This window comes from Arachis ipaensis, chromosome B6 (genome assembly GCF_059453495.1).
Source record: "Arachis ipaensis isolate K30076 ecotype BB chromosome B6, ASM5945349v1, whole genome shotgun sequence".
NCBI classification, from domain to species: Eukaryota; Viridiplantae; Streptophyta; class Magnoliopsida; order Fabales; family Fabaceae; genus Arachis; species Arachis ipaensis.
Window position 1 is genome coordinate 124,331,608 of NC_142441.1, and position 20,367 is coordinate 124,351,974.

Sequence of the window (20,367 nt, forward strand, 5' to 3'; positions counted from 1 at the left end):
AATTTGATTTTAATAAAAAAATTTACATATTAATCTAATTAAATTTATATGTTTATATAAATTTTTAATTAATGAATCTAAAAATTAGCTATACAATTAGTTGTTTGTGTAATATATTATTTTACCGTCATTGTATATTAAAATTAAATAAAAAAATGTGATAAATAAATGTTGACATCATTTATTAGATTTTCACTCACGTGATCACTCACCTAAATGAACTGGAGCACGTGAGCCGTGAAATAATGAGAATCCAATCCTCATGCTAATTGGTATTTGACACCTTATAAAATTAGAAATTTTTTTGACCATAATAAATTAATAATTCAAAACTGTACAAATAATTTTCTGGAAACAAAGTGATAGTTTAACATCTTAAATTATAAGGAAAAAAATATAAAAAATTTAAAACACATGAATATATGGTATAATAATAAATAAGTGCCTTTTAAGGTTATTGTTTACCTAATATAAAATATGCTAAGCAATATGATTCTTTCTAATTGATCTTTTCTAAACGAATGTAAGTAAACCTTATTACTGTGCTTACTTCATTTGTTAACTCGCAATGGTTTTAACAAAACTACGTTAAAAACTTAAAATAATCTACATTACCAAATTTGAGGGGAAGAAAATCAATTATTAGATATCATGCCATGTTAATTATTTTGTGATGTATTCACTTATAACCATATCAGATCTGGTTCGACTCGTCAGCTAACTGAAAATTCGGTTATTTGATCGGACCGAATCATTTATTAAACCGGTTGTACAATGGATTCGATCGATCTCGGTTTGACCCTCCGGGATTTTATAAAATTCGGTGGCTCAGCCGGTTAATTTAACCCGATGTGAGTCGTTTATATTTTCCCAAATACCTGAAACGGCATCGTTTCAGCCGCCCCCTCCCCCCTCCCCTTTCCCTTTCGATGAAACCCTAGTGCCCAAATGCCAAACCTGAGACTGACTCTGAGAGTTTGAGTGGAAACCTCCCTAACCCAGCCAGTCTCTGTGCTCTCTCCGTCTCTAGCTCGGCAGTTGGCACTCACCCTCACCTCGTGATTCTCTCGTCTCTCCCTTCACCTCGACAGTCGTCATTCTCAGTCTCTCACGGCCTCACCTCGTCCCCTCACCTCGAGTGGTGGTGGTGGTCATCGTCTTCTTGCTTCTCACGGTCTCTGACTCGCACCTGGTCTCGATCTCTCCCTTCCCTGCGCTCTTCGTCGCCGGTAGCAGAGGCAACAGATCCCGGTGGACTGGTATTCGTTATCGTCTTCTTACTTCGAGCCTTGCCGTCAGCTTCTCCCTCGCCATCAGCTTCTCCTTAGCCGTCAACTTCCTTCGTGCAACCCGATTTGGTGAGTCCCCCTGTGCTTTCTGTTTCAATTTTGTTGCTGCATCACTGCTCTTTGATTTTGTTGCCAAAATAATTTGTTGCTGAAAATGAAATGTGTTGCTGAAATTTGTTACTGATTATCATGAACCTTGAATTTGTTGGTGAGTTCCCCCTGTTCTTTCTGTTTCAATTTTCTTGTTTTTTTTTGTTGCTGCCTGAAAGTTATCATAGTTTAAGTTTTTGTTGCTGCCAGAAAGTTATCATAGTTATCATAGCTGAATTTGTTACTAGAACTCTAGAGGTAGAATTTGTTGTCAGCTGTAAGTTGAATTTGAAGCTAAACATATCATAAATGTGGTTGTTGCTGGAAGTAGAATTTGTTGCTGGATAACTGAGTTGAGTTGAATTTGTTACTGAACCTTGTTGTGTTGATTAAAAGAATGCTAAATCTTTTGTTGCCGTATGTTAAGGGATAAGAGATAAGAGAGTTGGTCAATAACAAAATCAGTTTGCTACAGTTAGTTAGGATTTGTTATTCTGATCTCTGATCTTTCTCTCTTTTCCAACTCTGTTATAAATGAAGCTCTTGCATCCCTCTAAGAGGTGTGTAAAATTGATTCATTGATGGAAGAATAAGATGAAGTTAATTCAATTCACTAGTTTCTTGTACCTCTCTCTTCAAACTCTTCTTTCTCTGTTTCTGATGTTCCGCATAATGCAGTGATTCTTATGGAAGATATAGATGCAAATCAAAATGAGGAAAATGTTGATCAAGTTCCAAATTTATCCCATGAAGATATAGATGTCGATTTTAAGATCACTTGGACTTGATTTATTGCTTGTGTTATCTTTTGCTTGCTCTTGTTTATTTAAATGGAGAAAGTATTTTGTACTAGAAACTAGTTTATTATCTCTTTTTGCATCATTAGTTATGTCTAAAAATTAATATTTGATTATTATGTTTGTAAAGACTTGCATTTTAAGTTTTAATACGTAATTTTAATTTCATTCATATAATTTTATTTTTTTTTAAATTATGACCGGGTCAACCGGGTGAATCTGTGACCCACCGGTTGAACCAGTGACCCGCTGACCCGGTCATATGACCGGATTGATTGCCGATTTGGTTATGATAACTATGCTTATAACGTCACTCCTGTAGTAAATCAATAAAAATCTGAGAAAAAAACTATGGAAAAGAAAGATTTTATAATCTCAGCGTTGCCCTTCTATCGCTCTCTTTTTTGAAGCTACCCTTTCTCAAATTCTATGTGTTCCTCCGTCCTCCAAACACCCCCCCCCCCTTCTTTAAGGGTGACGGCTAGGGTTAGGGTTAGGGTTTTTAGTTTTTACACCACCCTCCGCAATTGCCATTCTCTCCTTGTTCTTCTACTTCCCACTTGGATCCCTCTACTTGAAAATTAAATCCTTATTCTTTCTAGGGTTTCCCCTGTTCGGCCTTCTGATTCAGAACTCGTTAACGGAGGACTCAAGAAAAATTTGTTTTTTAGCATTCTAGTTCTTATGGGTTCCTCTTACTTATGTGCAAACTTCTTCCTTTGTGCCTATAAAATGTAATAATAATGAGTTAAAAATTAAGCTTATCCACACTGTTATGAAACTTTTATGTACGTATGTGTGTGAGAGAGAACAACTATAGATTCAGTCTGCTGTGGAGCTTAATGAGGAGGAGTTTTCTTCTCCCATGCTCACAGACACAAATATACCTACATATGTTTTATGTGGTTGCCCCCATTGCTTTCTTTAAAATGTTTCATAATGAACTCAAAACATCCAAGTGTGAACATAAAAAATTTCTAAACATATTACAACTCAAAAGCAATTTTTATTCTTTAAATTAAAAGCTTGCTATGTTAATTAATTAACTGAAAGTGTATACAGGTAAACTTTCTAAAATCTCTAAAATCTTATTACTCAAGTAAATATGATATTCTTCTTCCTTAAGTTCTTAACAGCTTTAGAACAAAGTGTACTAAATTAATAAGCAAGAGTATGTTAACTGAGAAGAAGTAATAATGTTTTGCAACAGAATTGGACTCCTTATCAACTGGTGTAGGAAGCAAATCGAAGCCATGTACCAAGTTTTTTAGGTTCTAATCTATTCCTGTCTAAATAAGTCTTATCAACTGCATATTTTATATTTTAATATAAATTTAATTGCTAGAAAACTAAATTGTATAATTCCACTAATGAATCGAGCATCCAAAGCTTCTATACAGGTACTTACTGTTCTTTGGTCTAAACAAGTTGTGAGAGAATTTTGGTTTATTTAATGGAGCACGAAATAGATAAGAAGTGGGAAGATGATAATTGGCACTGAGACCACTACACAAATGATAAATTGATCATTTTTGTCTCCATATAACCTTAGAGCCAATTAGCTTGTTTACATTTAATTATGCTCAACAGTAACCTTTTGGCTTTTACTTATTCTATTTCTTATGAACCCACCTTTCAATTGATAAGCTATGAACAAGCTAATATGAATTGAATGTTGATTGGTTGTGTCAGGTATGATGTTAAAATTTTACACGTGAATTTACTAGTTTTGGTCTCCTGTTGAAGCAAATAAACATATTTTTTGCCATCATAACCTTTTAAGAAAGACTCATAATAATATAATTTGAAGTTCTGATATAAAACTTTCAGCCAGAAAGAAGAAGTTAATCTGAATCATGATTTTATCTATAATAGCAAACCACCTTATGGTAGTCTTTAAGTATTACCTTGTCTTTGCTCCTGTAAACCTGTTTGGTCTTCAATACTTGATATAAAAATTTTAAATTATCCAAGACCAAATTATAAATTTTTATTAAATGAGTAATTTAAATTGGTCTTCAATAAATTTTAAATCAGAGACAGATTAATTTTTTTACTGTTTTAAGTAAAAAAAAATTTAATATGTATATAGAGTAAATAAATTTTAAATAAATTTTATTACAAAATAACTTAAATAAAAAATTATTATAAGATAAGTTAATTTTCTACAATTTTGTTAGAACCAAAATATCGAATGTAAAATTTTTCTTGAGAATTATTTATAATTTTCTGTAATTTGATTAAAAAGGCTAGAGACAATACTTTAAGTAAAATAAAAAATTTATCATATCAATTTAAATGGAAGATAAATATAAAAAAATTGTTAATGATCTGATATTTTTCTTAAATAAATGAAAATTGCAGCATCTCCCAGGAATTATATCCTGTCTGGATGTCTTCTCTGAGTAAAACCTCTTTCGGCAAGTCCTCAATATCCAAACCCAAGCTCTAACCTCTATTCTCTACTTCCAAGACACTGATTTAAGCATCAGGATCCGGTTTTAAGAGCAAACCCACCTGTAAAAATCAGTTCTTTCTTCCCATGAATTCTGTTTCTGTAGGTTCCTTCCACCCCATAACCCCACCACTATGCAAATTCCACCAAAACCTTCAATTGAAGCACCAACATGTTTATCTCTGTGGCAGTGCTTTCAAATTTTCATCAAATTCCCTAAAATCAAAACCCATTAAGCCTATTTCGACTTTGCTGCAAGCCACTGAGTCAGACACAGATGCCCAAGTTTCAATCCCTGAGGGTTCTGCATCCGTTGTTTACATTGAAGAAGTTGTTGAAAAGGACTGGTCTATACTTGATTCTGTTGAGTCAAATTCTAATGTAGAATTCAAGAGAAGCATTGAACGAATTGTATCTGCTGGGAATGTTGAAGAGGGTTCAAGGGTCTTAGTCTTAACTGGGTCTGAAGAGTTTGTGGATACATTGGTGGGTTTGTGTAAGTCTCTTTTTGTGGTGCACGATTCACTTCTGATATTGGCTCTTATTAAAGAGAAATATGATAAGGTTAAGTGTTGGCAAGGAGAGATTGTGTATGTTCCAGAGAAATGGGCTCCTCTTGATGTTGTTTTTCTCTATTTTCTTCCTGCTTTGCCCTTCAAACTTGATGAGATTTTGGGGTCTTTGGCTAAGAAATGTTCACCTGGTAAGTTTTTCTCTTGTGATTGAAGTTTGTTCTTTTCCTTGTTACTTTGCATTTCTCTGCAAATTGTGTATTTGAAAATGGACTTGATTTTTATGCACCATGTTTTACACACATTTCTTAAAATTCATTCAAAAGAATCCATTTATCTGGATGACGAAAAGTTTGATAGTGTCAAAATTGGTTAAAAGAAGGATGATAGTGTGGATATAGTTTGGTTATTAATGATGTATTATGAGGTAGAAATTAAAACGGTTTGCAATTTTAATTGTAACATCTACACTTCTTCACACATCTTGTCTTTCATCAAGCTTTTAATAATTTTTGCCCCATTAAACGAAATTGCTCTGGAGAGAATGCTATTTGCATTCCAAGATTTCTACACCTATTACCAAAGCCTAGCTCTTAATTTGCTTGAACTGAAGTTTGAATAAGAGGATAGATTAAAAATGTCAAATTTCTAATACTCCTTAGGTACTACACTTTGGTATAGAAGCTAAAATTTTCAAGTGTATTAGAACAGTGCACCAAACATAGTAGCAAACTTGATAGATTTTCTTATTGCACATATATTTTAGCTCAATTGTTGTTCCCTCTTTTGAAACTTAGGTCAGAGCTCTGGATACTTATTCTTTCTGTAATTTTGCATCTGACCTGTAGGTGGACGGGTGATTATCAGTCATCCGCAAGGGAGACTAGTGTTAGAACAGCAACGAAAGCAGTATCCGGAAGTTGTAGTTTCAGACCTACCTGATAGGACAAGTTTACAAATTGTTGCAGATGCTCATTCTTTTGATTTGGCTGAATTTGTAGATGAACCTGGCTTTTATTTGGCTGTTCTAATTGCCCAGGAGCTTAAAAACTAGAGTAGAGATTCATAGCAGTAGACAATTTAGTTGGACTTTCTTTTTTATGGTTTTTGGCTTTATGATTGTTACCTTTAAATTTTTGGATGAAAAGTGAGACTATAAATCAATTCAATGTTGCTGGTACAAGAGGCTTCTCTTTCTTTTCTAAAATACATTGTCCATAATTTTGGAATTGTATACTTATATATTTGTGCTTGTAAGTAACTTTGGTTTAGCACCTGCCCACTGCTGCATATACTTGTACATTGTCCGCCGGCGCCATTACCACTTCCGTGTCCGTTGCAGTAGAGAGCTTCTGGATCGAGCCACCTATCTTATCAACATGTTTTCAGATCTGTCTCTCTATACTGTCGTTGCTGTCACTGTTGCCACCGCAGTTTCCGCCGCCGTTGTCGCCACAGTTTTTGACGTCGATGCCGCCGTAGTTGAAGTGGTACAACGCATTTTCAAATCTGTTCACTCCCGAGCTTCTTCTTCAACGCCGCTTTCTCTCACTCCAATTTCTTCTTTGAACTGCCGCTGGTACTTTTTCTTTTTCTTCCCTATTAATTTGCTGATATTTCTTCTTTGTTAACAATAAATTTTTTCTCTGACTCTTTCATGAAGTAGCTAGCTCTCTGTGCCTCTCACTCCACGCACTCAAAAATCTAAACACTCTTCAATTCATTCATTCACTAACTCGCATTCCGCACATGAATTCTCTACTTCTTGGTTCTTTTCCTAATAAAGCTTCGCTAGTTACCCCTAGTATGCTATGCTATTTGTAATGTTGTTTTGTAACTAAAAATGACAATGGAATCTGCAAATGTGATGTATTCGAATCTAGTATTTTTTTCTATTCTTCTTCGTTTTTCTTTTCCAGTAATTGGAGGATGAAAAATTGATTGATTTACTGTGAAGTGTGTACATAAATAGTTTTTGCTACTCTTTCTTTAATTTTTTTCTTTCTTTTTAATTAATTTTTCAGGTGGAAGTTGTTGGAGGAGTAAGAATTGGAATTGTTTGACTAGTATGTTCAATATCTCATATTTATTATTTTTTTGTTTCAGTAAACTTGATAAACATGAATGGAAAAAGAAAAATGGAACCATTTATGAATATATAAATCTTCAGTTGTCATGATTTAATGACTATTAGCAGTTTAGCAATGCTCTTTTTAAGTTTACTTGGGGTATGCCGCTCTGGCTATGATAATGATATCAGTTAGTTGAGTAATTGACTCTCTTCACAGGGTCCTAGCTGTTCCCTTTGACAATAATTATGAAATTCTTATTTTAACAATAATTATGTTAAAATTCAATTTTTCTGTATGCATTGTTTTCGGCTTCTCGCCTTAGGGTTTTAACGTTACCTGAGCTGTTTATGCAGACAACAAAGATTGTTGCAAACTTGATTGTGATGGGAGGGAGCATCTTGGCAAGAGCAGTTGTTTAGGCATATCGCCAAGCACTTACTAGTATGTTTTATAAGTTCGTGATTGATAGATTTGTCACTTGTGTGAACAGCATATCTGCATTTAGTTTACCATTCAATTCCTGTAATCCTGTGATTTTGTCATATTCTTTATTTATAAATATTGTTGGTTCCCCTTATATTTACCATATGCTAATATTGCTCAATTATCACCCAGCAGAGAAATTATTTTATCATTCAATTGTTACTCATTCAGTTTCTAACTAGCATTTAAGGGGTACTGATTGGTGTGGGATGATTTATAGCTGTGATACCTCCCCTATGAGCTTTAGTGGCTATATTGGAGCAGATTTCATATGGGAAGACAGCCGCTAATAATAATAGCAGAGGCAGAGCTTTGTACTGAAGTTGGAATTGTTATCAGAGGTATTGTTATCACTATTACCCTTTTTAATGCTCCTTTTCAATCTTAATTTCGATTCATTGTTATGCTTCCATAATGTATTACCCGTTGTTCAATGGATTTGTGGTCAACTCCTGATTTTAATTCTTCTTTTGGCGTCTACTTCACTAATGATATATGATAACTGCTAAGCTGATAACCCTCTTATTTAACTTCATATAACTATTTTCATAAAGCATATGGAGCTGGTTATTCTCTGCCAGCTTTACATACATGCATGTGTACTGTCATCACCAATCATCAATAGTAACATTTTTTGTGATTTTAAAATTCAGGATAATATAAAGAGGCCTAATATTTTCAACAGATTAATACTACTCATTCACATACTTTTTTTTTCTCTTCAGTTGGATAAAAATATCTGGACATTTCAAAATGCATGATAACATTGGTTAACACTTCAGTAGTACAACTACTTAAAATGCATTGGCTAGCTGCTGAGGTTGTTACTAATGATGGGATTCGCAGACGTTTTAGTTGGGCCAGACAATTTTTTATTCACACTAGCATAGTATAAATACTTCTTATGGTAACATGAGTCATTCTTTTTTTAGTTATAATGATGTGGCGATTGTGGTCTATTCTTTTGTAACAGTTACTTGTATACTCAAAACATGAAGTGCCTGTTTGGTTCATGTCTTCAGCTGGAGAAAATGTGAATTCCCACTCAATTTTACACAAAGATCTTCTCACGTAGATTTTCACCTGTGTCCGGGAAATCATGCTTCTCTATGTCAATTGTAAACCAAAAGTATGTGATTCTAACTTCTTGCCTCTTATGCACCATTTCAGGTTGAGACTACTTTAGAAAATACTTAATGTGTCATTTATAAATACTTTTTGACTATTTCTATGCATAAAACCTTATTTTGTATATAAAAATATATATACACAATAATTAGAAACAAATAGTAGAAAATTGACGAGAATTGAATGATCTGCTAACGTAAAATATATACATGTATGTGAATGCAATCCACCAATGCATGGTATTTTATTTAGCTTCTAAATCAGGTATGGACAGGATTTTGGATTTGTATTTACTTTAATTAGCATATATGGAAATCAGTAAAGAATAATCTACATTTGCATTTGCATGTGTTATCAAATATTTATACAGTCTCGTCATATTTCTATTTATTTATGTTCTGCATTTGCATATGTTATCAAATATTTATAGGTATTTTTGTATCTACACAAAATTATTATGTTCTGCTATTTCCCCTCTTTATTAATTATTCTCTTTCATTTCTTTATTTTTATTTTACAAATTAAACTCACTCATGGATTTAATTTCTGTTTTATTAGGCATTTGGTTGGGTTTCTTCTGTTTCTGGGATTGAAGTAGGTATTGATTTTTCTTTCACCAGTTTTTTGCTATTGCTTTTGAACAAGCATTTGTTGAGGTAAGATAATAATTATATCCTATTTTGTTTTAAATATGTTAGAAGTCTATTATAGCTTTGTATTTTATTATGTTAGAAGTCCCATATATATTTTTTTAGTAGTACACATGTCTAGTAATTGTTTTCCCTACTTGAAGTTTAATTAGCAACAATGGATAAATCTTGGATTGCTAAGTCACGAAACTCAGATGAATATATAGTTGGTCTAGAAAATTTCTTGGTCTTAATTGAAGTTATTATATTTATTTTTAGGAGCTTTGCATGAAAAATAAGGAAAATCGAAGCAAGCAAACCATTCCTCACACTTGTGGATCTAAATCCAACTCTCGGAGGCGACATGAGATGGTATATATATACAGACACTTGGTACATGTGTGATTTTACTTGCATTATATATGTTAATTGTTTAACCCTTTATTCCTTCCTTTTTAGTACCTGGAAACAGGAAAGAAGCCTAGTAGAAGAATGATGTACATTGAAACACATAAGAGAAAGGATGGGTCTTTTATAAATAACGAGGCATTAACTATAGTGGTAAGTATTTTGTAAACCTTTGCTATTTTATCTTATTTTATTTGTTTGTGATTATGTGTAAATTAGATAAATGCTTTAGATTCTGTGACATAATATACATAGTAAACATCAATTATGTAATGAAGGTAATGAGGCAAAATAGATTTAGGCCAGGGTCTCATATCTCATATCAATTAGGTGGTGCTAAAATAGATTAGGCTAGGGTCTCATATCTCATATCAATTAGAAAAAAAAAAAAAGAAGGTAATGATGCAAATATTTACCCTTTTCCCAATAGCTTTAGTACCACTGAATGCTGAAAGTGAGTGAAAAAGAAAATTAGTTCATTGACAGTGCAAAATAGAAAATTAAATATTATGGGGCGTGGAATGGAACTGCCTTAAGGTACTTGAATTTCTGTCTACACATTTGTTTTAGATAGATAGATAAATTGAATAGTTTCTGGTTTTACTATTTTTAAATAGGAACAAATTGAGCTGAATATGACACAGTCAAATGCACAATATTGAAAGCGAGCTACTACTCTCTTTGATGCTAGGAGATCAGTTGGTAATAGCAACAGACACCCGAGGACAAATATTTCAGACTTTTATGTAATAGATGATATTGAAATATGGAAGTTGTTGTTTTATTTTACTTTTTAAAGAAAACCAGTAATAGTTATGTGGAACAATACCAAATGCAATTATATTTGGAATTATTGATATTGAGAATTTTTTTTATATAGAGTTATGTCTTATATCGAGGAATTGTGTTATAAAAGATTTAATTTTTAAATTTTGATATTAAAAAATAAATTTCTAATTGGAGAGAATGTAAATGAGATGAGATTAATGAATGTTTTGAAATTAAAAATAGAGGTAACTACCAAATCGGTACCCGGAAGATTCTGGCGCTGACAAAATGGTACCTGACTTTTGTTATTGACAAAATAGTCCCTAAAAGATTTTAAAATTTGACAAGCGTGTCTCCGACCTCGCCGGAGCAAATCTCCGGCAAGCACAATGCTGACATGGCCACCGTATTTTGGTGACCTGGCAAACCACCTCCCAAACCCTAATTCCTCCTTCTCCAACGCAGACTCCCCCTCCATCTCGCTCCCCATCGCCGCACACCCCCTACCCAACGCAAACCTCTCCCCCTCCCTCCCATCGCAACCCCCTTTCCTCTTCCTCCTCATCGCAGCCCCCTAACGCACACTCTCCCTTCCCTTTCCCTCCCATCGCAGCCCCCTTCTCTCTCTCTCTCATCGCAGATTATATAAAGGCACAGATAGAAACACAAACACGCACAACAGAATACAATATCACAATTCAAAAAGAAGAAAAAAATTCAGTTACAAACCCCCCAAATTTCTTTTCCTTTGATCATACATCCAGATTTACAATGACTAACACACCCACAATAACCGCAAAAAACAGCAGAGGAAGAGAAGGATATCAATTGCTTTAATAAGCAAAACCAAGGAAATCACGATGATAAAATTATAGATGAACATCAAAAGCGTGACCCAAAGGTAAGTGATGAACAAACGCTTGAAGACTTTGGAGATTGCGAAGACGGTGGAGGAAAAGGAGACAACTTTATTGGTGTAGAGGGAAGCAACGGTGAAGACGACGGCGGTGGTGGAGAGGAGAGAGAAGGCGAAGAGGAAGAGAAGGTAGCAGAACTGGATTGTGAGGAGAAGAGTCCATTCATGGTTAGCCTGGGAAGAGTCCTGATAAGGGTTCTGAAACTGAGTAAGGAATGGGTGTGTGAAGAGTGAGTGTGCGAGGATTGCGAATGAGAGAGAAAAAATTAGGGTTAGGATTATGAGGTAGAACGTCTCTGGTGCTAGATTCATTATTCTTTCTTCTTCTTCTTCTTCTCAAATTCTCGTTTTGGTTTGTGATTGCTGTGAAGGGATGAGATTTTGAGGTATCAGATTTTTGTTCTTCTTCGTTGCAGAAATGAGATGAGATGAGATGATATGAGAGGGAGGGAGAGGGAAGGGGGCTGCGATGTGAGGGAAAGGGAAGGGGGAGTGTGTATTGGGGGCTGCGATGGGGAGGAAGAGGAAAGGGGGGCTGCGATGGGAGGGAGGGATTAGGGTTTCAGGGGTGATTTGCCAGGTCACCAAAATACGGTGGCCATGTCAGCATTGTGCTTGCCGGAGATTTGCTCCGGCGAGCTCGGAGACACGCTTGTCAAATTTTAAAATCTTTTAGGGACTATTTTGTCAATAACAAAAGTCAGATACCATTTTGTCAGCGCCAGAATCTTCCGAGTACCGATTTGGTAGTTACCTCTTAAAAATAAATAAACAATTACAGGGTTTGTGAAGGTTTGAAAATATCACAAAGTAGTTTATTTTTGCTAAATTAGAAAATCAATTTGTAGGGGTTTTAAACTGTCACAAAAGTGATTTAAAACTGCCACATCCAATATAAAACTCTCACTAAACACACACAAAACTCCCCACTAAATAGATCGTGGAGGTTTTTAAAAATCCCATTAAACATACACAAAGCCCTCCACAGAATAGATCGTGGGGGTTTTTAGAAACCTTCACAAAAGACTTCGTGGCACTTCAAATTTTAGTAGTTTTAAAAACTCCCAAAATTCATTTGGTGGGGGTTATAAACCTTCACAAATAGGAGAAAAAACTTCCACAAATAAACAAAAATCTTGTAGTGTAGAAGGGACACGACCCGCCAGAGAAAGACACAAGAACAGAAATGATGACGCCACTGCGTCTGCTAAGTTGAAAGTAAGTGAAGTTATTTTGTTTTGGCAATTTACTTACAAAAGTATGAATTTAGTTGTTTCATCGTTTACTGTTGGTGTAGTGCAAGTTAACATTCGAAAATCAAGATTCTGCGTCAACAAAAGGTAGTGACGTCCGGCAAACTGAGCATGAGTCGCCGTTCACATATCACACACACCCTGCCTTCCATGTTGTATCTGAGATGCCGTAGGTAATGACTAATGAGTTTACTGTTTGGGTGTTTAGTAATATTTCTTTCCTTTGTGAAGTTCCCTTGTGTTAGTCCAAATGGAGTTAACTTAGATGGAGTTTGTGTTGCTTTGCTTGGGTAGTGTCTCGAATTGGCATTTCGGCCACCAGAGGGAATGCATTTTCAGGGATCAAAGTTTGCTGTGACCGATTACATTTTCTCGAAGAATCCGGATGAACGGTACGTATGTATTCGGCTTGGCTTGGTGAATATGAGTTGTCGCAACAATACACTTGAGTGGTTTTCAGTTATTGGAGCGTGATCATGATTGTTTACCGTTCTTTTGGTAGGGAGATTCTAGTTGCGGATGAGCACGCAACGGGTGATCGGCGTGCACTGTGGAGCCTACGACCGGGACACCAAGTTGTTGACGACGTAAGTAGTAGTTAATATACGTTCTTGTTATATGTTGGTGTGTGGAAAGCCTTTGTATTACTATTGGGTAACCATATTTCCTTCAACAGGCTATCAACATGGTGGCCTCCATGCTCAGCTTCGACAACATGTCTCCTAAGTCGTTCTTGCCAAACCACCTTTGCGGTAAAACTATGTTTCCGTGTCAAAAAAAGTGCGCTAACCGTTTTGTTTTCATGAGAAGCTTTAAGTGAATATGTCATTAGAAAAACGACTTAAAAAACATGTAAGTTAATAATTAGAGACATTTTCTTGTCAAAATGAAAGATAGTGATAACATAATTCACGTTTGATAACTGAAATAATAGTCTGATTATTTATGGAATAAAAATAAAAAACCAATAATTTAAGATTCGAAAAAACTATGTTGTCAAAAAATTATATTATCACTATCTTTCGTCTTATCAAAAAATGTTGTCACAACTTTAATTATTAAATTATACATTTTTATAGGCTCTTTTTTTTAATGACATCTTCATTTAATGCTTCTTAGGAAAACAAAAAATTTTCTAACATGATAAGGGTAAATCCATTTCCTTTATTTTGGTTAACCCAATCCAGTCTTTTTTTTCTTGTCATGCAATCCACTCCTAAGTTACGTACTACAAATAGCCTTTCAATAAAACTAAGTTTTTTGGCTAAGCCCAAACACATTAGTCTTCTAACTCTATGTTACCCGTTTCTGAAATAACCCATCATAATTTTTGCAATAAATTCCTACATACTTACAAAAACACTACTCACTTTAGTTACTGGAAGGATTAAACCAACATTATAATTATAAATAGATGTGTAAGCAACCGACAAATGCTGCTTTTGTGAGACCCATAAACTGCTGCAAAGCAGAGACTCATTATCCCCTTGCTTTCTCACTCACCGCGTGCGTGTCATCCCTGCACCCTGCACCCTGCACATCTGTCCTCAGCACCTACTGAAGGTAGAAGGCTTCAGCATTGTAGAACTCCCCTTTTCTTTTAGGTATCTAACCAAATCATTATCATCACCCATCCCAAACCGAGTTCGATACAAGCCACGTTCTACCACCAACTATCTCATGGCATCACATTTCACCGATGTTGTCACGCCAGATGTTCCAAAAATATTAAAAATCTTTTCTGCGGAGAATTTGGAGGGAAAATTGCTAACAGGATGCAAGTGACAGGCCTAACTTTAGACAGAAGAATTGGGTAACTTAAAAAGGAGAAATACTTAATCCAAGAGACCAAGACAGAGCGCACTTGATATTCTTGCATCACCCATATCCCACATATCATAGAAGCGCATGTATAAACTACAACCATCTAACAAACGTGGTAGAGGTATCTCTGAGAAAGTTCTCTCCTTTAAGTCAAAGGCAAGTAGGCAACGATAACATTTATCTTAGCATTGTAGTTATAAGCCAACCAATGAATAGCTTCATTGAACAGCGTCCCAGCTTTAGGAATGTAGAGGTGACATTTCTGATAAGGAAAGGGGTGCTTACTATTTTCCAAGAATTTGCTCTCAGAGAGAAAAACCCAATTTGGTTATCAGCGAAAAGTTTCTGTTTGTCAAACTACCAGATAATCACCCGTTGAGGGGTCGTGTCCAAAATCATAGAAATCAGATGAGGAAAAAAGTGCTAGTTTTTTGTGGACACCATTCGATGGGTTCCACAAACAAAGATTTTCAACAGGAACATTTCTCTTAAATAGAAGAACCCTCTGCAGGATCAAACCAAGGTTCCAATTCACGGTGGAGAAAATCCATTTCCATTTTGACACTGGCAGAATCATCGTGAAGCGATGGATCTGAGTCAATGGATAGGGCGTGAAGAGCTTCTGGTGCTATGACCATAACTCTATGGGTGCATGCGGCTTCTAGTTCAAAATGCTTTTTTTCAGAGTGGGGATCGGATATACTATAGTTAAGAGAGAGCCATGACTTAGACACACACTTGAAACGTAATAAGGACTTCACCGGCAACCTCAACAGGATTTCAGGTAACAAATCATCAGGAAGGGGCGACATGCTCACCTATAATTGAGATATGAAAAGCATAAGAAGAGTAGTGCGGTGTGATATATGAAGCAAGATTGTGGTTCCTTGGAAGGTGTTTTAAATGGCTATTACTTAGCTCTTATGAATGCTGAAGAGTTAATTATATGTGCTATAGAGATAGAGACAGGTTATTTTTACACAAACACTGGTATGAAAATATGAAATGGTTATCAAAGGGCATCGCCAACTCGTGTTAGATTTTTAATTAAACAGAAACTCAGACATGGTTTTTAGTAATTTTGGCCAGGATTTAACTAACATAAATACCAAATTATTTTCAACAAATAAATTTATTAATTTATGTATATAAATTCTGATAAATATGAATATAAACTAAATTGACACATATACAAACTCTGATAATATAAGTGCAAACTAAGTATTTTTTATGTGTAAACTTCTATAAATGAGTGTAAATTATTGCTCATTAAGTACTAACCCAAAATAATATTTACTGATCTAATATTACTGGTTTAATTTAAAAACTTTAACTACCAAGTGAAATATTGGATAACATATACATGGATTTCCTAGTACACTTGGGTGCGTGCCTCCCCTAGCATATGCACATGGTTACACGTATATATATAAATATTATGGGTATGAGGGTATGCACTGAGTGGTGTGTACACATGTCTGTTACATGCTCGTTTCCAGATAAGTTTACAGAACCTCACCTCAAGAGACCTTAAACGGCTAAAACCAAAGGAAAACTAGTCAATAACAACATATACTTTTGTTGGAGGTTTGTCTTTGCTGTGAAACACAGTGAACTAGTGAAACTAAAAAGATTAGGAGAACATGGATACCCGTATTGAGGTTCGGAGAGAGAGAGAATCTGCTTGGGATTCATACATGCCATGCCATTTCTTGGACCAAGTTGTGAAAACCCTCTCCAGATGCCTTGGTCTTGACCCTACAACTACTCAAAGTGAAGAAGAAGAAGCAGCTTCTCTTGAAAAAGATGGAAAGTGACACCCATAACGTCACAAGTCTTAAGGAGATCACCAAGACCACCCTTAAGTCTAGGACGAGAAAGCCAAATCCACGGCACTTCTTAAATAATAGAAAACTCTCTAGGCTTAGCTGATTCTATGTATGTGTCCATGATTTTAATCAAGTAATATCTCAAATTTCCTTGTCCTACATTTTGGGTTTGGTTTTCCGTTGTACCTGATATAGAGAAAAAATCTGCCTCTTCCAGGTTCAAGGGTTTTTTTTTTTAATTATTACAAAGAAACTCTAATAGAATTATTAAAGTGAGACCAAATGTCAGGATACAACAGTTTCTGAGTATATACTCAGTACTAAACAAAAGAACTCATCAAATACACTTATTCAAGGTTAGAAACAGGGTTTGAGCTTTGATGTTTATTTTCATGCCCCAAAATCAATGTAAATCCTAGTGGCCTTGAATTTGAGATACAGTGTCACTTTTCTTAGAACACAAATCCGATATTTAAATTTAATGATTTTCATTTTGTTATTTCTCCTTGTAAGCTTCTTCACTGGTATTATTGTGTTCTAATACAAGTGCACAACCACATCAATGATCAAATAGCACTTCAACATATCACCAAAAAAGAGATTGCAAAGTCGCTCTTTTTATACTATAGATTCCAGAGCTGAAATGTAAATCTCTAACTAGTTAGGGGAAAAAAAAAAGGGGGATTCAGATCCAAAAGAAAAAGACTGACACAGAAAAACAAAAACAGAAACAGAGCTTACAAGCTTAGGTTGCTCACCATGATGACGTTCATCTTCTATCTATGATTCTTAACATTATCTACGTCCACCTATATAGCTAAGAGCAAACTTTGAGAATCTTGCAAGTGTGAAGAACATTTTCATGCACGACCCTTGACAACGCCCTCTCTCATGTTTCTTGCCGCTCTGGCCACCCCAGGTCCACCTGAGTCAGCCTCTGCTTTGGGACTCACCATTGCCTGCAAGGAAACTATATCCAGTGAACATCAAGTAAAATTCTTCCACCATCTACAATGCAAAATTGCTAACAATCTAATACAGCCATGATTTAAGGTAGGTAACCTGAAGAGGGAGGAGGAGACATGGTTGCCAAGCGGCGAAGCCTCTGCTCCGCCGAGCGAACAGCGCGTGTGGAGCTTCTAACACCTTGAGTAATCCCCTGTTAGTTGATTATTAATCAGCTTGATTAACTGATTAATAATGACGAAGCATGACATGAAATTGGACTATCATTAACCTGATTAATAATGACGAAGCAGCAGTTAATCAGGCTTAATTAACCAAAATCAACTAATTAACCAACTAACAGGGGCTATAATCAACTAACAGCAACTAATCTAACTAAGCTAATTAATCAAAATCAACAAATTAACCAAAATTAATCAAACTTAATAAAAATAAAAAGGAAAATGGACAAAAACCTGAAAGAACTAGAACAGGGGCTACTGCTTGTTCTGGTTCAGTTTCACGAACTTTGTTGTGCTCCTGGGTGGAAAAACAAAATTTGCACTGCAATCAATTGCAAAATCAGACATGACAACCCAAAATTCCTCTAGAAGAAGAACGAGCAGAGGTAATGGTACTAACGCTGTAACCAGTGGCAAGAAGCACGAGCAAAGGCGAATGGAAAGCCCACACCTGTGACGGCAAATCGGCAAGACGGAGACAGTGAAACCAAAGAATGACAACCGCGAACGAGAAAGGAGAAGACTGAAGGAGAAGCGCCGAAGGAGAAGACGCCACAGTTGAAGGAGAAGCGCGACCCCACAGTTGAAGGAGAAGCGCGTTTGTGGGTAGTGTGAACTGTGAACTGGTTCACTGAATTCGGGTTTTTCCAATCCTAATTCGGATTTGGTCTGGATTTAAGTTGGTTAATTGGTTTGAATTAAAAAACCAAACCGTAAAATTGATGCAATCTGGTTTTGATTTTTAAAAAAAAATTTATTTTTTTAAAGTGGTTTGATTTGGATTAGGTTTAAAATCCAAAATTTGAATTTTTTTGCCCAGTCCCACTAAACACAAGTCGCTTTATTTCAACATCAGTTATCCAAAAACAAAAGCACTCTTTTAAATCCTGGCCAGTAGACGTTATGGAGTGCCCTGTGTAAGCACCAATGTTTTGAAAATCGGAGAACCAGCCTGTCGAACTGGTTCGACCGTGAACCGGCAGCTTAAACGGTTCGGTTTATTAACAGAAATTGTTATTTAAAAACTGAATACGAATCGCTGAACCGACCAAAAATCGGCCGATCAGATCGGATCGAAATCCGGCCGGTTTATAAGAAACGGCGCCGTTTCCTTCCTTCATTGAAAAGAAAAGGAATTGCACGCGTTTGTCGCCCCACCCCCTTCCTTTCTCCAACTCTTTCCTTCAGCAAATGCCCTAGCTCCACCAAAGAAAGCAAACCCTAGCCTCCACCAATCTTGTCGCCGTCTGTCGGAGTGAGAAACTGCTGCTGCCGCCTCCGTTGCACTCAAGAACTTCTGTCTTCGTGCTATCGGCGCTCGCTACTTCGATCTCTCCATCCCCTGTTCGCTCTCACGAATCGCCTGGTTGCCGTCGTCCGCGCGCTCAACAGCTCTCCGTCGTCCGTCGAAGGTCAATGCTCACTGCTAGTGGCTTGTTCTTCGTGTTTTTTTTATTGTCTGTTCAGAAATCAGACCCTCTCCGTGCTTGTTCTTCGATGGTCAGTGATAGTCGTTTCTAGTGTTTTTGTTTTCAATGCTTGATGATTATTGATTAAGTGATGCGTTGCTGTTTTCTTTTTTTACTTTGTGCTTGAGATTGGATGCTCTGTCAGTGCTTAGTGCTTGTTCTTAGTTGATTGGCTTTGCTCACTACTCTGGCTTGTTCTGGCCTGCTCTTGATTGATTAACTCTGTTAGTGGCTTATTGATTGATGATAAATTGCTACTGATAAGCTGTTACTGTTTTGTTAGGGATAAATTGTTACTGTTACTGATAAATTGTTAGGGATTACCTGTTACTGTTTTGTTATGTTCGTTGCTTAATGCTAAAATGGAAATCAAATCAAATGCTGTTTGTTGCTGAATGATAATTTTTGTTGCTGAATGCTGTTGGTAGTATTAATTTTGTGCTGCTATTAATTTTCTGGCAGTGCTGCTGCTGTTTTTAATTTTGTGAATGATTTATTAATTTCAGTTATGGATGATAGTATTAACCTGCTGTTTTATGCTATTAATTTCAATGAAAAATTTGCCAGAGATGTTGAGGGACTCTTAAGCTTATATGAAGCTTCACATCTTAGGATTCATGGAGAAGACATATTAGATGAAGCTCTTCGATTCACCGTAAATCCATAACTCTTATGAACGTTATTTTGTTTTATTTTATTTTTCAATTTGATGATATCTTTGATCTTTGTTGCCTATGTTAGTTGGTGTTTGTTGATGGCCTGGAGTTTTGAGCTGTTTGTTAGATGAATTTAGTTGTGATAAATTTTGATAATTGTTATGTTTTGAGAAGGTTTGGTTAGTAATTAAGTTGAGCTTGAGTTTAGATTGTGATAAATTTTGATAATTGTTATGTTTTGAGAAGGTTTGGTTCGGTGATTAGATTGAGCTTAATTGTAGAAGAGGTCTTGCTACTCAATTATAAGATTGTACATTGCATTTTGTTTGAACAGTATTGACCTATTGAATAGTATTCCGTGATTGGAATTGCATTATTATAGATGGTGATTTTCTTATGAAATGACCAAGTTTTTATTAGACTACAAGTATGTGTTAGGCGTTTATTTATATTATTAAACGGTTTTTCCGGTTAGACAACGGTTGAATCAGTGAATCAGTGAACTAGTGATTAAAACGGTTCGATGACCGATCTGGTTTTCATGGTAAGCAAACCTATTTTGGAAGGTGCGCCACAAATGGAACCTCATTTCTTAGTTACAT

At 35.7% G+C, this 20,367-nt stretch overlaps 3 protein-coding genes and 1 long non-coding RNA gene across 8 annotated transcripts; 3 read left to right on the plus strand and 1 right to left on the minus strand.

Moving 5' to 3' along the window:
- Positions 1-900: 900 nt before the first annotated feature.
- LOC148562599 (uncharacterized) lies at positions 901-6,326 on the plus strand. Of its 2 annotated transcripts, XM_088491531.1 has the most exons (4): positions 901-1,358; positions 3,387-3,447; positions 4,541-5,334; positions 5,992-6,326. In XM_088491531.1, the coding sequence occupies exons 3-4, from the start codon at positions 4,719-4,721 to the stop codon at positions 6,195-6,197; spliced, it is 822 nt and encodes a 273-aa protein (XP_088347657.1). In that variant the 5' UTR covers positions 901-1,358; positions 3,387-3,447; positions 4,541-4,718; the 3' UTR covers positions 6,198-6,326. The 2 variants fall into 2 exon arrangements, with proteins under 2 accessions (XP_088347657.1, XP_088347658.1); XM_088491532.1 differs by lacking the exon at positions 3,387-3,447 and having other exon boundaries at positions 942-1,358.
- A 258-nt stretch (positions 6,327-6,584) lies between these two features.
- Positions 6,585-10,758, plus strand: LOC107604819 (uncharacterized). 4 transcript variants are annotated; one of them, XM_088491533.1, is made up of 8 exons: positions 6,585-6,722; positions 7,168-7,209; positions 7,569-7,656; positions 7,919-8,039; positions 8,672-8,827; positions 9,735-9,827; positions 9,915-10,016; positions 10,481-10,758. In XM_088491533.1, exons 5-8 carry the CDS (start codon positions 8,798-8,800, stop codon positions 10,523-10,525), a joined length of 270 nt encoding a protein of 89 aa, XP_088347659.1. In that variant the 5' UTR covers positions 6,585-6,722; positions 7,168-7,209; positions 7,569-7,656; positions 7,919-8,039; positions 8,672-8,797; the 3' UTR covers positions 10,526-10,758. The 4 variants fall into 4 exon arrangements, with proteins under 4 accessions (XP_088347659.1, XP_088347662.1, XP_088347660.1 ...); XM_088491536.1 differs by having other exon boundaries at positions 8,721-8,827; XM_088491534.1 differs by lacking the exon at positions 7,168-7,209 and having other exon boundaries at positions 6,597-6,722.
- A 5,325-nt stretch (positions 10,759-16,083) lies between these two features.
- Positions 16,084-18,761, minus strand: LOC107604818 (uncharacterized). The gene is made up of 5 exons (XM_088490930.1): positions 18,667-18,761; positions 18,041-18,263; positions 17,875-17,962; positions 17,516-17,690; positions 16,084-17,412 (listed from the first exon to the last, which is right to left on the minus strand). Exons 1-4 carry the CDS (start codon positions 18,759-18,761, stop codon positions 17,686-17,688), a joined length of 411 nt encoding a protein of 136 aa, XP_088347056.1. The 3' UTR covers positions 16,084-17,412; positions 17,516-17,685.
- Positions 18,762-18,863: 102 nt separating this feature from the next.
- LOC110263469 (uncharacterized) lies at positions 18,864-20,167 on the plus strand. Its single transcript, XR_015885800.1, has 2 exons — positions 18,864-19,140; positions 19,677-20,167. It is a non-coding gene; the product is annotated as an uncharacterized LOC110263469 (long non-coding RNA).
- Positions 20,168-20,367: the final 200 nt, after the last annotated feature.